Source organism: Misgurnus anguillicaudatus, chromosome 11, assembly GCF_027580225.2.
Source record: "Misgurnus anguillicaudatus chromosome 11, ASM2758022v2, whole genome shotgun sequence".
Taxonomy (NCBI): domain Eukaryota; kingdom Metazoa; phylum Chordata; class Actinopteri; order Cypriniformes; family Cobitidae; genus Misgurnus; species Misgurnus anguillicaudatus.
In genome coordinates this window covers 1,819,230-1,832,194 of record NC_073347.2, presented here as the reverse complement: position 1 = coordinate 1,832,194, position 12,965 = coordinate 1,819,230, and the positions used below count along the sequence as shown (strand labels likewise).

The following is a 12,965-nucleotide window of genomic DNA, read 5'->3' as shown; positions in this document are numbered from 1 at the left end:
TTTTTCAGGTGTGTTTGATTAGGGTTGGACCTAAACTTTGCAGGACAGTCAGTGGCCTTCCAGGACCAGGAATGCCCAACCCTGCTTTTCTGATTCATGTTCAGAAAGCTGAATTATGTAACATTCTCACAACCTTTTAAGACCCATAAGATTGTTTGCATTTTGACATCTTGACAAATAATCACATTTTCTCACACAGTTTCCTTTTTATGCGATTTGATGTTTTACTTTAGAGGTTTTCACATTATTCATAGTGATGTTTCATTTAGCAACTTTTACTGTAGTACATCAATAATTACTGTAATAGAGTTTGTTTTTGAAATTTTGTTTTGTTTTGTGTCTTCCTATTTCACAATAAAATGTTTTATTTAATTTTTAATTAGATTATCTGTATCTAACCCATGCATACCTCTCATACATTTCAGTGTAATCAGCTTGGAAACAACCTTGTGGATGTAGTGGACAAGTACAGGAAATATGAAGACTCCAGCGGAGCTTTAGTGACATGGCTGAAAAATTCTGAGCAAGAGTCCATAAGACAGCAGTCAGAACCCATCGCCGGAGACCCACAGACGTTACAACGACAACTGGAGGAGACTAAGGCAAGATCTCACTTTTCTTATAATACTGTAGTCACAAGTTGTTTGTACACTATACATAAAGCGCCAAGATGTCATTATTTAAACACGCTTCCAAACATGCCATGCACAGGACACAAATAACAGAGCACAAATTTAATCAGATCTACTCGCATGCACTCACGCTTAAATAGATTACTTTTCGCATCATGCACTCTGACTGTATTCAGCTCTCCAGCAGTTTGTTCAGATTCACAAAGAGAAAATTAATTTCTGTTTTATTACTGTTTTCTGTGAACGTATAATAAAACTCTCCTCTGACCTTGCATATAACCTTATGACAAACATTGCGACCTTGTGGATGTGTGTAAAATAGATACCATTGATGCTGTGCTTTTAAGATAATCAGCCTGTTGAGTAAACAGTGTAAGGTATGAGATGTTGTGTCAGTGCAACCCCTTCAGCTGTGACTTATTCACAATGCAGCACAGCCTCAAGTACATTGTTGCTTTTACCACGCAATACAAATATTAAAGCAAAGAATATGTTTCAATGCAACTTTCATGACATAAAATTACTAAAAGCCTTTTTTTGTCTGCAAAAACTAGTCAGAATAAAAATCAAGAACTGGAATTAAATGTTTTATAATTGCACTTAAAGATTATATTAAAACATGAATTGTAATTGGATTGCACACTGGTCTTTTTCAGAGTCTTCAAGGGCAAACAACAGGTCGTCAGTCTGCAGTGGATATGCTGAAGAAAACGGCCGATGCCGTGATCACAGCAGAAGGCGACCTGCTGTCCAATCCAGATGAAATTCAAGAGACAGTTGGTGAGTCTCCAGTTTAATCTACATGTAGATAAAAAAGTTATGTACCTGTATAAATGCTTAAAAACCTTATTAAAATGTATATCTGATATGTCGAGTTTCAGCAATAATGCGCCAGAACGGCCAACACACAATAGCCAATTAGTATATCCTGTAGATACAGTTTCTGTGAAAAAAGACATTAAGCAATGTTGTGTGCACACCACAAGAGGAGCGAATATGCACATCACTTTATTTGCAGGATTCTCTTCTTCATTTTCTGATGCAACCTGATATGTTGCTGATTGACTTGCACGACATCATGCAAATGAGTTAAATTTTTATTTACTTACCTGGAAGACGTGATTGAGGTGAAAATATGTTCCACATCATTAACATGACCCAGTGCAAATTCTTGTTATTTTGTGTCTTTGCATTGAGCGCTTTTGGTGTGCACACAAACTCAGATATGATATTAAGCAGGGCTGGGTGGTAAGACAGTATCTATTTCCATGAAATAAAATGTCAGACATAACAGATTTTTTTGTGTGTTCCACGAATTTAAAGTAAAAAAGTGGCCGTGGCTAACTGAGCATTCCCGCATGTTAGACTGAGAAACGGGGAAAAAAGCCACTATAACAAAAATTTCATAATAAGCACCATTAAATCCACCCTGGGTCTCTCTCTCCTTCTTTCTCTCTCTCTCTCTTTCTCATTTACTCACTCTATGCTCATGCAGAAATGTACGGAAATATAGCATTACCATGAAATAAAATTACTAATTTTGTGAAATGGATTGTTGGTCATAATACCGCCAACCCCTACTATTAAGAGTTTTATGAAAATACTGTGCCAAATAATTCAGCTGTCCAAAGACACCACTTAACAAAGTCATCTGTGCCAGTTTCCAGGATGTGTGGGGACACAAAGTGAATCAGTATTTTTTTGCATTCAATGTTTGTAGATGACATCATCGAAAGATATGACAACCTGTCAAAGTCAGTGAGCGACCGCAACGAGAAGCTGCAGGTGACCCTGACGCGCTCTCTGAGTGTTCAGGACGGTCTGGATGAGATGATGAATTGGATGGAGAGGGTGGAGGAGCGTGTGAAGGAAATGCCAGAAGTTCCACTCGACTCAAAATCTCTTTCAGATGCACTTAGCAAAGAGACAGTAAGTTATCAGGGAAAACATATAAAACTTGAATGCAAATTCATAAATGTACACTAAGTGAACTTTGACTTTTTGTCAAACTAATTTACACATTTACATATCAATGCATTGAGTATTGGGACCTTCCTCAAACTTTTCTTCATTCTATTAGCTGACATATAAACTCCAGTACAGAAAAGGCTTAATAATAGTAAAACTAACACATGCAGTAGGTGCCTGAAAACTTAGCGTTTGTCCCTGATACTATTTAAATGCTTACTTTTCATAATGCAAATGTGTAGTCATTATGTACTCACTCTTTTAACGTTCAATCATCTATTGGCTTTCTTTGCTCCGGATCAAAGATGGGTGGTGATTATTATTAATTATACCACGGGTCTGTTTAAGGCTGTATTGTAATGGTTTCAAAGTTTGAAAAGAGGACGTTCATTTTTGGGTGAATTTTAAGGTCATTTCTATGTTTTTCGTAACACAGATTTTTTATTTGGAAGTGTCACACTTTACTGTACGTCACTGTATCATGTCCTCATCAGTGTAATGATGTTTATCTCTATTTATCTCAGGCTCTGGAGCAGGACATGTGCAGCAGGCAGAGTAGCATCTTGGCCATGAAGACGAAGGTGGAGAAGTTTGTGGAGAGCGCTGATCCGACGGCTGCCACTTTGCTGCAGGATAAGATGGAGGGCTTAAGTCAGCGCTTTACTGACGCCTCAGAAAAGCACCGGCAGAAAGTGTCTCAGATAGAAACACTCAGAGACAAGGTGGAGCAGTTTGAGAAGACGTCTGAGAAGGTTCAACAGTTTGTGCTAAAGCGCTCGCAGGCTCTCTCAGAGACCGATGGACCTGTAAAGAACGTCACTGAGCTAACTCAACTCATTCAGGTATGATATTAGCACCGATAGCATAATGGCTCTGTTCCATATTCGATTTAGGGAGCATCATAGGTGCGCTCCAAATACTGAAGCTGTTCTAGATAGGACAATAATGATGCCCTTTAAGGTACCCTGTTCTGGCCAAGGAGGAAATCCCAGAAATTATTGCGCTTAGCTCAGTAAAACAAAATTCTTATATTCACTTTGCATGGACAGCGATATTTGTGTGGTGCAGAAAGGTGCTGACCAGGTAGCATTTTACTTCTGCTGTCTAAGAAGGCAGCTGACTACATTGACAGTAGACATGAGGTCATTAGGGTTTGGTAAAGAGCAAATGTATCTGTTTATATACTGTATTCTGTTTACATTCACACCATTAACTTTCAATAAAATCTTTATTTGTAGGACACGAATGCAGATTTAGCTGAGCATGCTAAGGACGTGGAGACCCTTCGAAAACTATCAGAGGAACTGAGCAAGTTGGGTCCTGATGGAAGCAAAGCTCTTATTCAGAGCAAGACAGAAAACATCACTAACATCTTCAATGCTTTTAAAGACACAGTTGAAGAGAAGTAAGTTATTAAGGGCTGTTTACACAATAACATTTTCAACAGTAGACTGTAAAGTGTGTTTACACGACAACAACGTTTTAGAGTCCTGAAAATGCAAACTTTTGAAGACAGGTTTCAAAGGGCAAATTGTTATAATACTGACATCATGCGCATGTTTTAATTCAACTAAAACAGCAATGGCGGCCTACAGGACTGTGTCTGTTTTGCTCAAGACACCAAGTTTATTACAAAATTTTGTTGCTTTATAGTCTAGGGTCACTTGCAGTAATAATCCTACCTCAGTGTTTGAAGACGCCAATTTTTTTATTTATTTATCACTCTGTAGAAGAATAGGTATGTGCGCAGATGTGCATTTTCTTTCAAGGTAACATCGCCATCTACAGGCCTGGCACATGAAATATTGCATATTTAGTCATCTTTGCAGATTTGTGTGAACGCAAATGTTTTTGACAGCGTTGTCTTGTGTACGTGAAAGTTTTCAAAAACACAAATCATTTTTTTTTTCAATTTTTCCCTACATTGTTGTTGTGTAAATGTAGCTTTTTAAAAGAGCTTTTGGTGCGAGTTTGTTAGTTTGTTGTTGGTGTGAAAGCTGTGTTTTCCAGCAAACTGCACTTAGTTTATGAAAAGGTGGTCTTGATTTGTTTTATTAGTTTAAATAAAGTTTTAATTAAACTCAAGTTTTAACAAACACATTTACCCATTGTAGATGTTAAAGGGTATCATGAAATATCATTAAAATCAGACTTTTTCTATTTTTAAGTGCTATAATTGGGTCCCCAGTGCTTCTATCAATCTGGAAATGTGAAAAAGAACAACCAAGTAACTTAGTTTTGGTAAACCATTCTCTGCAAGCATGTAAAAAATAGGTAATTGAAATATGGCTCCCCTTGTGATATCAGAAGGGGATCTTATTATATTAACACCAACCCTTAATCTGCACTATCCAACCACGGAACTGCAATGTAGTGCAGACAGAAAGAGAGAGAAAAAATAATTGACAGCACAATTTAATTCAATTTCAACAAATCACGATTTTGGTGATCAATGTTTGTGTTTTATCAGCTCATTTGCATTTAAAGGGACACACCCAAAAACTTCACATTTTTGTTTGTGTTTTGTGTGTATTTTGAGCTAAAACTTCACATGTACTCTGGGGACACCAAAGATTTATTTTACATCATAAAAAGTCTGGTGAAATGTCCCCTTTAAATGCTTACAATAAGGTTGCAGGTTTACAGCAGTCTCTAGCCATAATGTTTGAGAAATATCGATATGACAAGACCACCTTGTTTTATGCAGCTCTAAAATATTTAATATTTCTTAATTGAATTAAGTAAGGATTTTGATTAGCGAGGACTGTACTCGAATTAAAACACGTGCTGTGCTGTAATGGACCAGCATTATAAATATAGCATGGTTTTTGCCAGATGTCATTTAATAAGTCATGTGTGCTATGTGTTGCAGAAAGCAGGAGATTTCATCATGCCAAACGCTGCTGGTGGAGTTCAAAGCAGCCGCAGGGTTGTTAATGAAATGGCTGGAGGAGACAAAAGAGCAAATGCCAATGAGTCAGGCCAACTGCAGTGAACAGAGCCTGAGAAAACACTTGCTGAAAGTCAATGTGAGTGATGGATTTCACCCTTACAGCTTTTATTGTGGCTTCATAACCTTCAGGACAGAGTGGTGTAGGATATTAACCAGAACTAAAAGAACTAGAAGATATCTGTCTCACAATATACAAGAGATTCATTTAACTACACAAAGTTTTGAAAAATTAAACTTTCTAACTTATATAAAGTTTCTAATATTTTAGCTTATCTGTGTTAAAATATTTCTAATATTGACCTGCATCTGATCATGACCTTGTTCAACCCAATAAAGGATCATGCACCCAAAATCATGCTTCTTTGGGCAGGTCAGCTGAAGATAAAAATATTTGCACAAACTGCTTCCACTACATGAGAAAAGTGATAGCCATGTACCATGTGAAATGCCTATTAGTTATGGATGTGTTTATGAATGAGCTAGCGAGTACTAGCTGACAAATAAGCTTTCATTTTAATTTATATCAAGATGGACTTAATAAAGCTCCTCTCTTAAAAGTAATGCCATTTCTTCATTTTCAAACTGTGTGCCATTACTGTTGGCATGAAGGTTATGACTGCAATTTTGGGGACAGCAATGTACATTAATTCCCCAAACCCTCTTTTCCTTTCCAGGGTAACAGGGAAGAGGGATTTGTTATTTGTTAACTGCAGGGTGGCACAGCGTAAAACCATTTTTGGTCAGTCATCTTTCTCTGTAAAAGGGATACATTTTTGGAATGCCCTACCAACAGAAATAAAACACAAACCAATCTGAAACCATTTAATGAAAAGGTGAAACCCTGGCTAAAACAAAGCCAAATCTGTGATCACTGATTATGTCAGTGTGCAGACGCACTTACACTGTAAATAAATGATTTTCAAGAAAAAAATTCATAGTATTTTTGTCTCGTTTTCAGTCAGTTTTCATCAAAATGATTCCGGGGGACAGTGAGCTACGTTTAATAATTAAAGAGTCTCCCATATAAGGATCATGTTTTTGCACACATTCCTGTTTATAGCAGAAAGTGAACCTTTATTACTGTAGTCACTTCCAGCCCACTGAATTCCCAATGCAATACTGCTCAATGCACAAGAATGTGTGTGTCATGTTCAAAAAATAGCCAAAGATGTCAATGAATTGGCTGAGCATTAAAATACTACAATGCCATCACCATTATAAATAGCAACGTGGACTTTCCCAAAAAGGGAATTTAAGACAAGTTGTGACTTTATTATGTTTTACAGTAGAGCTGATTCGCTTTTAAAGGAGAAAATGAAGTTATACATACTCCACATTTTATATTAGAGCCCCTTGCTTGTATTCATGTTGGTTTAACAAAGCAACCTATTGTATTGTATTGACTTAGGGGTTCCTTTTTAAATTCAGTGTGTTTTATCCCTTAATGTGACTGTATAGATCTTTTAAAGAACCTCTTCTGTTCTCTTTCTGTTCTCTGCAGAGCTTACTGGATGAATGGACATGTAAGGCTCAAGCGGTCCAGGATATAAATAGCCGAGGGTCTGCTCTATGTAGCCTAATCAGTGTTTTGACATCGCCGGCTAAAGCCAAGACACATCACAACACAGGTACTGCCAAAGAATATTTACAAGAGTTTACGAGAAATCTTATTGCGTGTCAGAACTCTTTATTGATTAAGTCCATTCAGTGTGATGGCAAACAGATTAACTGCTTTTTTAAGGATGCAAGCATGAGGTGCTGGAACCCTGCTGTAATTGCTAGGTGTGTTTTCCTTCACTGAAACTGCAGAAGAGACCATAAATTGTAGAGAATTCAAACATGGCACTGCTACTCATGCAAGCACTACTCAATGACATCTGTCCGACTTTAGGTGGCCCTATAATAAGCAACGTTTTATTAAATATCTTCACATCCGTGTGCTAGAAACAAATTATTTTTCCTCTGAATCTTTGAAGGTATCGTCAAAATGCACACCTCTATTTTTCCTACACCATTTTTCTAGATGTGCATAACATTTTGAAGGTAGCTTTTGGGCTGCATTTACACTGCCTGTTTTAAGTGACTCATGTGGCCAGATGGGATATACAGTTGTGTTCAAAATTATTCAACCCCAACTGAAATTGATTGTTTTGGCCGGTTTGACATTGATTTTGATCATTCAGTCATCCTGCTTACAATTACATCAAAGAGGCATGTGTAGGTCAGACAAATATAACATAACATTTATAATGAAATAACCACAAATGTCTTTTCTGTGCTCACATCATTTTCAGTTTTATTCAACCCCCAAGTGACATTCAATCTTAGTACTTAGTACAACATCCTTTTACAGTTAAAACAGCTTTTAAACGTGAAGCATAGCTTGACACAAGTGTCTTGCAGCGATCTACGGGTATCTTCGCCCATTCATCATGGGCAAAAGCCTCCAGTTCAGTCACATTCTTAGGCTTGCGCACTGCAACTGCTTTCTTTAAGTCCCACCAGAGGTTCTCAATCGGATTTAAGTCTGGTGACTGCGATGGCCACTTCAAAATGTTCCAGCCTTTTTTCTGCAACCATGCTCTAGTGGATTTGGAGGTATGCTTGGGATCATTGTCCTGTTGAAAGGTCCAACGTCTCCCAAGCCTCAGGTTTGTGACGGACTGCAACGCATTGTCATCCAATATCTCCTGGTACTGAAGAGAATTCATGGTACCTTGCACACGCTGAAGTTTCCCTGTACCTGCAGAAGCAAAACAGCCCCAAAGCATGATTGACCCCCCACCATGCTTCACAGTAGGCAAGGTGTTCTTTTTCTTCATAGGCCTCCTCCAAACATAGCGTTGATCCATGGGCCCACACAGTTCTAATTTTGTTTCATCAGTCCACAGAACACTATCCCAAAACTTCTGTGGTTTGTCCACATGACTTTTGGCATACTGCAGTCGACTCTTCTTATTCTTTGGAGACAGCAAGGGGGTGCGCCTGGGAGTTCTGGCATGGAGGCCTTCAGTACGCAGGGTGCGCCGTATTGTCTGAGTAGAAACTTCAGTACCCACATCTGACAAATCTTTTCTCAGTTCCTCAGCAGTCACACGGGGACTTTTTTCCACTCTACGCTTCAGATAGCGCACAGCAGTCGCAGTTAGCATCTTTTTTCTGCCACGACCATGAAGCGTTTCAACAGTGCCCTTTGCCTTGAATTTGCGAATGATGCTTCCTATGGTGTCTCTTGGTATGTTTAACATCTTTGCAATCTTCTTATAGCCATTGCCCTTCCTGTGAAGATTAATCACCTCTTCTCTTGTCTTCCTGGACCATTCTTTTGACTTCACCATGTTTGTAACCACACCAGTAAATGTTTAGAAGGAGTTGAGTATCACAGTCATTTTAAAGCTGCCTAATTGGTGCTTATTAGGCTTTATTGCTGTTCCCTGACATCCATAGGTGTTTTCAATACCTGATTGAAAACACTTCAATGAACCTCTGTTCTTCAGAGTGGTAGTTCTTTAAGGGGTTGAATAATTGTGTCAATGAAGAATTCACAAAAGAAACATTTACTACTATATTACAAAACCAATTGATGTCATTTTAGTTGCATATGGTTCTTTAAGAAGTCATTGTAGGATTTCATTCTGAATACAATTACAAATGTACACTAAATTCCCTAAAACCCTTAACAGCATTGGGGGTTGAATAATTTTGAACACAACTGTATGACCCACGGATGTGTAAGCAGTAAAAAAGCGAATAGATTCTGATATTCTCTTATCGACTTATATATGTTTTTTTCCTCTTCATGATGCATTTTTTGACTGATGCGACTTATACTCCGGAGCGACTTATAGTCCGGAAAATACGGTAATAATTTTGTCTGTGTCTATTGCATATTGATACATTTTACTTCCTCCCTGGTTTTAGCTGTTCTGGGTCAGTATGTCTACCTTGAATTGTTTTGACGAGTGTTTAGTGTAAATGCAGTAAGATGATATAAGCTGGGCTTCAAAATCAACAATAACAAAAAAAACAGATACAGGCAACAAATCAGAATTGGGCATCAGGATCTGCAGTGTAAATCCAGCCCTAGTGACCCTTATGCCAAAAACTTAAAAAAACTTTCCAAGACCAAAATGGTCTTGAGGCTGTGTCTTGGCAATATAAATAGGAAAATTGGTATATTTTGTTACAATCATGACCTGAGGGATGTTAGCAAAGCGCCACCTACTTGTTTGACTGATTTAAGTGATTCTTATGTAACTGATCTGATTTGATTGTTTGGGTCATACTGTTATAGCTTCCGCCATAAATCATCTATCAAGACAGTGATGACAAAACGTTACTACACATCTACAGTTGGTTTGTTGGGTTTCAGTTCAAAACCATAAAAATGGTGTAGTGTATTCACACTATCTGTTCTTACAAATTTTCTAAATTAGGAACTTTGACCTATTGGTCTGAACCTGCTTGGACCCCAGTGATTGCAGATCGCAGCTATATTTAAATATTTTTTCTTTTTTAGGATTGGCTGTCGGTAACGGTTCAGGCCCAGGATGTGATACCAATCTGACAAACCAAGGTAAAAGTTCGTACAGTTATAATGTTGACATTCACAATAATGATTTTGACCACTAAGCAATATAACCTATTGCTTATATATAATCCATACTGTTCAGTCTATTAAAAATATTCACAATTTAAAGTTTTAGGATAAAGTTTTAAATGCTTAAAATAATATCAGGCACCAGACATTGTAATGTACTTTAGAAAAAAATGGATAGGTGTAGGGGTGACCCCGAATAGTCGAAGATTCGATGCATCGATAGGAGAAGCCTGATTCGACTACCAATCTCACAGTCGAATCGTCGCAGATGTGTTATGAAAAGAGGATCATTCAATTTTGGCCGTATATGGGTGCACACATTATCTGATTTCACATATAATAGCTTTCTCACAATATATTAATATACAACATATTATGATAATGCTGCAAATAATATGTGAAGTAACAGCTTTCAATAAATATTTTTAAAATGCGTAAATAAATACAACATCCCCTGTGACCGGGCTACACGGAGGTTTCTTTGTTAATAAACCATTGCCTCTTTGTTTCTACATTTAAAAAATACAAAGCTGGCAATTATATTATGGCTATACTTTTCTATTCTTTTAATAATTTATTTTATTTTATTTATAAATCACTCTGGGTTATCTGATTTAACTATTTGGCTTGTGTTTTGTTTCTGTGCATATTTGTTCTGCACTTTGTTACTTCTGACCTTATTTTATTTAAAAAATTTATCTATTATAAACGTAAATTCTGATCTAATTTAAGTCTGTAAATTTTGGATAGCTTTTCGTTGTATCAATGTTGCGCTATTGCGTGCTGGCCATGCTTGCGCATGTAATTTAGCCGAACGGCTAGGTGCTCTAGTCTCATATTTAGGAGTTCATCAAACTAAACATTAAAAAACGGATGTTTTTCGACGGGTATAAGTTTTTAAAATGTATTTATCATACATTTTGGTTATCTTGTCAAAAGTTAAACTACAAAACAGGTAAGCCGTTTTTTAAAATCTCGGTGATGAAACGGAAACTATCTGCACCGAACCTATTTCTGCCTGACACGAATGTCTTTCTTGTGATTTAATATTATGGTTGGTGTTCACTTTTAAATGATAGCAAAGAGATTCCTGAAATAAATAATATCATCAGGTGTTTTTGTATCTAAAGTGAATGGAGATGATCAAAGTGAAAGCATGCATGCAGGTATTTCTGTGCTAAAATAACGCGTAGTGTCTATAAAATCATTAATTTCAGTGTATTTCATGTTATAAATTAACGTTTAATGAATTGTAAATAAAGATTCGTTTTTATCATTTACAGTCACAATCACAAATTATTTGTCATTTTCTCATTTGTCGGGTTTTTTTTGGTCATGACTGCTTTGACGCGCTATATCTCCAAATTAAATAAAAACACTGAATTAGACGAGGTTTCCAAGGCAGAATCCCCTTTGTTATTTTTTTAGGTTTAGTTATAAAAATGTATTTTTGTGTGATGTTCTGTAGATCGTGGCTTTAAAATGTTATGAGGAATAAATAAACGAATGTTGCCTTATATATTTTACCTTAAAAAAAGAAATATATAAATGCATCGTCAGTTTTGTCTTCGTTCATCACTTGAAAGACAGTTTTGGTCACTTTAACAGAAAGTTGTTTATGTGTGCTGCTTGTGAAAGAAAATAAAAGTTACCAATTTGTACCTGGTCTGGCCCCCTCCCAACCCATGCAGACAAACATAGATATGATTCGACCATCGGTCGACTATGGAAAGATTCGACAATTCTGATTCGAATATGTAAATCCTTAGTCGAGGACACCCCTAGATAGGTGTTTAGTACTGTTTAGAAACCTGATATAGTTAACAGATTTGTTTAGTTTGGTAAAAGAAAAGAGCTTTGGTAGCATGTGCTGCTAATATTTGTCCAGTGTAAATAAATGCTAATCATTAAGGGTTAAAGCAGCAAATGATTTCTTTTGCTATTAGAGTTGACGGTGGTACAGCAGAACATGGCCTGCATTAACAACAGTTATGAAGACCTTGGAGAGCTTCTGAAGGCCAGATCCTCTGAACTCAGTGCTTTGTTGGTGAAAGTTCAAGGGGTACATGAGCAGGCTGACTCTTTACTTACATGGATGGAGGATGTGAAGAAGACAGCAACATCTTGGAAAAACCATCCATCTGGGAAAGAATCAGTAAAAACACAGATTGAACAACAGAAGGTAAATGAATTTGAATAGGTGCATGTTTGTCAATGGTGATTGCATTTGCATCCCTGTTGTTATTATTGTACATAAGACTAGAGATTTGAACAAACATCCTCTCTACATATATGCATAATACAAGTGTCTAGACCAATCCAAATGACAGTTTAGGGCAGTCTTCTTCACATCCAACCCTGGAGAGCCGGTGGCCTGCAGAATTTAGCTCCAACCTTAATCAAACAAACCTGAGCAATCTAATCAATGTCTTTATGATCACTAGAAAATCACAGGTAGGTGGTTTGAGTAAGGTTGGAGCTTAACTCTGCAGGGCACCGGCTCTCCAGGGTTGGATGTAAAGGACACTGGTTTAGGGCATTTCTCCATTCCCTCAAATAAGACTCACAAAAGCATTTACTAAATTTGCTCCCCTTCCAACAGCAGAAACTTCCACCAACCTCCATCCTGAAATTATATATTAGGGTATCAATTTGGAAAGATGACATGTATTGGAATATTATTTTCAATTTAAATTGTCAGGATTAATTGTATTTATATTACACATTAAATATCTGCGGGTTATTTACTAAATTAAATAACACAGACACAACAGCTGATTTCCTTAATGACCAATGGGCCTGTTTACACGAG

The 12,965-nt window shown here is 37.1% G+C and overlaps 1 protein-coding gene across 1 annotated transcript in view; it reads left to right on the top strand.

Moving 5' to 3' along the window:
* The window catches only part of dst (dystonin), a 194,082-nt gene that overhangs the window by 120,329 nt on the left and 60,788 nt on the right, over positions 1-12,965 (top strand). Inside the window, exons 49-57 of the mRNA XM_073872803.1 lie at positions 426-602; positions 1,289-1,412; positions 2,353-2,561; positions 3,125-3,442; positions 3,839-4,005; positions 5,473-5,629; positions 7,055-7,181; positions 10,073-10,129; positions 12,100-12,335. Coding sequence (XP_073728904.1) covers positions 426-602; positions 1,289-1,412; positions 2,353-2,561; positions 3,125-3,442; positions 3,839-4,005; positions 5,473-5,629; positions 7,055-7,181; positions 10,073-10,129; positions 12,100-12,335 — 1,572 coding nt within the window. The remainder of the gene's footprint in view (positions 1-425; positions 603-1,288; positions 1,413-2,352; positions 2,562-3,124; positions 3,443-3,838; positions 4,006-5,472; positions 5,630-7,054; positions 7,182-10,072; positions 10,130-12,099; positions 12,336-12,965) is intronic.